This window comes from Acyrthosiphon pisum, chromosome X (genome assembly GCF_005508785.2).
Source record: "Acyrthosiphon pisum isolate AL4f chromosome X, pea_aphid_22Mar2018_4r6ur, whole genome shotgun sequence".
In the NCBI taxonomy this organism is placed as follows: Eukaryota; Metazoa; Arthropoda; class Insecta; order Hemiptera; family Aphididae; genus Acyrthosiphon; species Acyrthosiphon pisum.
The window spans coordinates 1,987,834-1,994,078 of record NC_042493.1 but is presented as its reverse complement, the minus strand read 5'-3'; the positions used below and the strand labels follow the sequence as shown (position 1 = coordinate 1,994,078).

General features: G+C 28.7%; 1 protein-coding gene across 2 annotated transcripts in view; it reads right to left on the bottom strand.

Annotated features, from left to right (window-relative positions):
* Positions 1 to 5,365, bottom strand: part of LOC100168221 (probable phosphorylase b kinase regulatory subunit beta) — a gene marked incomplete at its 3' end in the record, with an annotated part of 115,215 nt that extends 109,850 nt beyond the window's left edge. Inside the window, 1 exon segment of one of the 2 annotated variants that reach the window (XM_029485841.1) lies at positions 4,948 to 5,365. In XM_029485841.1, the coding sequence (XP_029341701.1) occupies positions 4,948 to 5,053 (106 nt within the window). 2 annotated transcript variants of the gene reach the window in all.
* Positions 5,366 to 6,245: the final 880 nt, after the last annotated feature.

The window sequence follows — 6,245 nt, the reverse complement described above, 5'->3', positions numbered from 1 at the left end:
TGATATCTTGAACTATAAAAATAAATTAGATAAAAAAACTAACCAAATAAAATATAAATTTCCTTTTAGATTATTTTAATATAATATGTAAAACATAATTTTAAATCTGACTTGGGCTACATATCAATAGGATAGTATTTTTGTTTTAATTATTTAATTATATTGTACTTTCATATTATCAAGTTTATCAAGAAAATTAATAGTTGTTTATTTGTATTTAAAAAGCAAACACAAATAACAAATTATATTCCATTTATCTAGTGGCCATGGTGATATTTATAAAAAAGTTCAGTTTATAAAAAGGCATTTTTTAAATAATATAAAGACTTTTATAAACCTACGAACATGTAATTTAATAAATAATCTGAAAACAATTAAATCAGTAGTAATACCTAAGTAACATTTTATGTAGTACATAATTTTATGCAGTTCCTATTTGTAAAAATATATAGGTAGTTTTTAATTTAAAATTACATAACACTGAATTACAATTAATAGTGCCATTTTTAACATAAAGTTTCAAATAACTATCTACATAATATATTATAATATGCAAGAAAACGATGTCATTTACCATACTTTATTATGTCACTAATCGGAGAGTACATTAATCTATGATGAACTAAGGCGTGTACACTTCCGCTGACAATTGCAGACGGGTATTTCACGGCACTACGTACGTATTTCATATTTTGTCCTTTTTAATTTTTAAATCAATATTATTACTTATTAGTTATTAGTAATAACTTATTACTTATCTCGATTAAAAATAAAATTATCTTATTTTATTTGCATAGGTACTCAATATTACACATTTCCTGTAAAATATTATTTTGTACCTAGTTTTGACTTTTGTTTTTAAGTCCATTTTCAATTTTCAATTTAAAACCTTAAAAATACGCCCACCAAAATTATACGCCCGGGGATAAATCCCCGACTTCCCCCCCCCCTAGATCCGGCCCTGACTGCTGTAGCACACACGATACAATATCGTTATTATTTAATTTTGTTAAATAATAATAATTTGATATCAATAACTTTTTTTTTTGTGATAGTCAAATTATATATATTTAAAAATTGTTCTTTTTTTCCTTGGTCTTTTTTACCGATTACCGAAAAAAAGTGATCCTTGTTTATAAGCAAAAAATTATATCTCCATAAAATCGATGTGGTCCGGGACACGCCTAACCAAAGTTTTCAAAATGGTCCGTGATGTCAAATTGACCAACACTGGTGTCAAAAAGGTTGAGAAACATTGTCATACACAAGGTCATACACATTACACCAAAAGTAGGTACTATTATAGGTACTACTCTTTATCAAGTTTATCGTATCGGGCGAGTCTATGAAGTAAAATATTTACATTTAATTTATGTAATGATAAATAAATAGGTACCTGGTACCTACAAGAGAGTGATTAAGCGTCACCACTCACAACGCACGTGTGTTATATCCAGTTATATAAATCATTCGTTATCGACCGCAATATTATTATTATACTTAGATAATAAGAACGATACGCGTGTATACGGAGCGATCGTCGTAACTGGAGTTTAATCATTATTATTTTGTATCCAATAACATTGATTATAAATACTAGTCTTGTGTAGGCAATAGTACAGTAACAGTAGTAAGTAGTAATATTGTAGTATAAATATTCCGTTTATATAACTAGGTAATATTTTATAGTTATGGGGCTCCAGGCTCGGAAGTCGAAGTAGCCAATTGCCAAACACAATAATGTTTATAATAGGTAAAGATGTTCTGGGTACCCGGCAATTACTCAATGGCCGTGTACTCGATATCATATTTAAGACTCAGCTCTTACTCGGTACCCGGAGTAATACCTACATTTTTACCCGGTCCTTACTCGGTATCCGGCGAAATACTACATTTTTACTTGACTCAAATCCAATGATAAACGGTGATAATTTATTTATAAATATATGCATACCTATAATTAATATAACGGAAAAATCTAAAATTAGTTAGAGTTATGAATTATAACTTTCTGCACCGGCTACATAACATATAAGCGCCAAAGGTACAAAAATGACAAATCTTTTAAGCCAAAATGTGTAGGACATAAGCGCAAATATAATATTAATACCATTATACCTAATACCTGTTGTATCTGTTATATGACATTAATATTTTATATAAGACATAGGTTGTTATAACTTATAAATTTCAATCTTATTAAAAATTATCAATAATAAATTGTTAAAATGTAAAATATAGTTCTACATTTAATATCTAATAACCGTGACACACAGGCAACTAGGATTTTGGCGCTTTCGTACGATATTATGATTTTTCCCTCGATTTTTCCATTTTGGCGCATTCGTCCGATACATTATTAGTACCTAGTGCTCGGATTTAAATGCCCTAAAAATATCAAAAATGACTTTTCAAAAAATGCATTATTTATTAAATAGATTCAAATTATTATAAAAAAAATGAGTAAAAAATGAAATTATATTTGCATTACATTGTACAAAAAAAAAAATTAAATTAAAATATAAGTTAAAAATTAAATTATATTTGCATTGCACTGTACAATAAGAATTTTGTCAGCGGCCACTTTCACCTCACATATTTTACAAAATAAAATTTGACCATCCGTAGAAAACACATCACTACCATATTCTCTTACGTATCCACGAAGTCGGTCCAAACATGGCATCTTTACTTTAGGCATTTTAATTTTAATGTTTGTTTCGTTTATACAAATATAAAATGCAAATTAAATAATATACGTAAAATTTGTAAAATGTGAAATACACCTGCAGTAGGTACCTTCGACGTAATACGCAACACGACTAAAAACGTCCGACAATCGACCACGTACACCACCGATATAATATTATTGCTCGATAAGAAAATACTCCGATAAAAGTTTAGTTGTATGCAATAAAATCGGCTAATTTGATGGCGTGACATAAAGATTATCTAATATAAATAGGATTACCGGATGTTAAATAAGTTAAAATAGTTCAAAATTAAAATAATTTATATTACGTAGGTAGTATTATACTACTATGTAGTACTTACATTTCAATGAAGTCAATTTTTTTAGTCATAATACGAGAAATAGGTCAAAAACGTCCTAAAAAATCAAAAAATTCATTAAAAGCTTCAAAAAATGTCCCAAAACATTTTTGTGGTTAGAACGCGAAGTACTTGAAACATATTTGTAGCTTGGGAAGCTTCGCATAAGATATCCCAAAAAAAAAATGCAAATGCATTGAAATCCGAGCCTTAATAAATTATTAGTATTATCAAAACCGACAAAAACTGTTTTCTATACGATGCAAATAGGTACTAGGTACTTGTAGATTATTTTCACGAATTTATTATGACTATAAAATATTATATTGAATTAAAATAGCTGATATGCCAAATAGATGCATTAAAATAATATGTTTACAAAAATATATTATTATATAATTATTTAAAATTCATAAATATAAAGTAATTAATTTTCGATTTTTTTTTATACGTATGATGTATTTTAACAAAACATTGCAGAATTTGCCACCCGTGCCCTGGACAGTTGCCTATGCCTAATGGGCAATCTGTCTCTGCGCTTAGACAAATACGGTATACTACCAAAAAGTCTGAGGTAAAAAAGTCCGTGGTGAAAAAGTCCGGTACATATAATTACGTAAAAGGAAAAATACCATGTGATGCACAATCAAACTTCCAATTAGTATAAATATAAATTGTAACTAAATTATTTATCTGACAAAATTAATAAATAATCTAGTTTTTATACATATATTTTAAATTTGTATACATTTTTTCACATTTTTATACACATATATATTAACCGACAATTTTTTTTTTTTAATATTATTTTTTTGACGACAGTTGATATTGACAGTTAATTAGGCCTGGATAAACTTTATAATCATTGAATTTTTTTTGTGTAATATTTTATATGAAGATAGTTAATACTCAATTTAATTAAGAAATCATTATCATTATAATATTATATTATGTATATTTTGGTTGTGTATAATAATTATTTCGATTTGTTTTTGAGGTTATGATACTAACTACAAAATTATAATCATTGAATTTTTTTTTAATTCATTAATTTAAATTATGTTATGTATATAATATAATATTCCGTACTTTTTTACTCGGACTTTTTTTCCTACGACTTTTTTTACCGCGATTCGACAAATACGATAGGTACCTACTTCCTGGCATTTCAATATAAATAATGACTAATAAGTTACAGGGCTCAGAATATGATGATTTTGCATATTGATGAATTTCATTCTGAATTCAAAATAAGTACCTAGCAAAGACAAATTTAATTCAAGATATTATAAGTATTTATTCTAAATACAAATACAACTAGAGAATAAAATTATAATATTAATAATAATAACATTTTAATATTACCTACGTATTATAATATTAGGTAGTTTATGAAAGTTGTGAGGCAATAATGATTTTATTAGTATTTTATTCTCAATTTTATTTTAATAATAAATGAATTGTTTTGTTCACAATAATTATTTATTTAAACGTTAATATAATAATATATTAATGTTATATCAAATATCAAGTACTGAATTGGCACCGTATTTTCATACAGCATTATAAGTATGTACCTACTATCAAAAGAAAAAGGACACGTGCTTACACCGTTTAAGAAGGAGGGGGGTAATAAAATAGGTAATAAGTGTTGTTGTAGTTCTAGCATAACAAAAACTAAAGGAAAAACTTACGTACCTTACCAAAACAAAAACGTTCTGGATACAGCATTGATATAGGTACATATTATTATAATATAAAACATAGATATTATTCATATAGGCATATTATTAATTATTATAATATGATTCAATATCGACATTTGACTTATTGCATAACAAATCTCAAATGAGCGGTCATTAGCCAATAAGGGGGGGGGGGGGTTTATCGACTGACCTATGCCGTAGTAGATGTCCAAGTGTTTGACCGTCTCCTCGTAATTGGATATCTTCAGGTGCAAGTCGACGTCGGTGTCGACGAAATTCGTATTTTTAGCGCACATCGCGACCGTTATCTAGGGTAATTGACGCACGGCACTCGACTCCACGACTTACTGATGATCCTTTGTCGAACACTACGAGATAAGACGAGTGATTTACGACAGCGATGACTAACCACAGTACAAGCAATATTATTGGTATCACGGTATGATAATAATATTATTATCCCTACAACGATTAAAATAATAATAGTATTATAATTCGTCGTCCGCTAGCTGGGAACCAAAACGAGACGCACACACACACACCGACGTCGGCGGGTCGGTTGTTACTGAATGTTCAATGTACGTAACGTCTACACTCTACGCTCGGCACAACGACGGCGGTGCGTCGCGTGTGCGTCGTACTGTGTCGGTTTTACGCACAAACGTACATATTATTATTATTACTATTTTCGCGCAACGTTGCGCGTGTGCTTGCGAGCGCGCATAGTGCATAAATATAATACGGCACGCTCCAAAAATACACGCGGAATCGCCGGACGACTACAACTGACGGCCAGCGAAAAATGACATTCGATGATGTACAATAATTTGTATAATAATATTATAATAATAGTTCCCTGTGTCATACAGGATTCCGGAAGAAAATCACAAATTTATTATGCAATTAGGTATTGTATTATACTCATCTTATTTATTTTTATTTATTTATGAAAAACACTAAAACTTAACCGTACATATTATTCCTGGTTGGTCAGTTCCAACTACGATTAAAATTAATTATACATAAATATATTCTGTCAAATTTATAACAAAGATACCTATTTATAGTACTAATGTAGTATTATACTATTATAGTAACATGCATTTTAGTTTAAGTCTTTAGAAATTCCCTGTAAAAATACTTTTAGGTACTCTCAACAATTAAAAATAACCCAACAAGATAATTAGACAAGATGGGTTTACTCGTTCAGTTGAACTGCGCAATGCAATTTTGAGGTATTTTTGAACATTCGGTTTGGGCAAATGAACTGAGTAAATTATTTAGGTTTAGCCGTTCAGTTATTGACATAAATTTTTGTTCAGTTCTAATTTGACACTGCAGAAAAAATTTCGTCCATAACCTAAAAATAGCTATCTATATGTGTGTTTAAAAAAAAAGTTAATACTTCAAAAAATAAATTTAAATTAAATAAATAAAAATAAGTAGTTAAAAAGACAACAATTTTCAATCATGCCTAAATTTAATTGG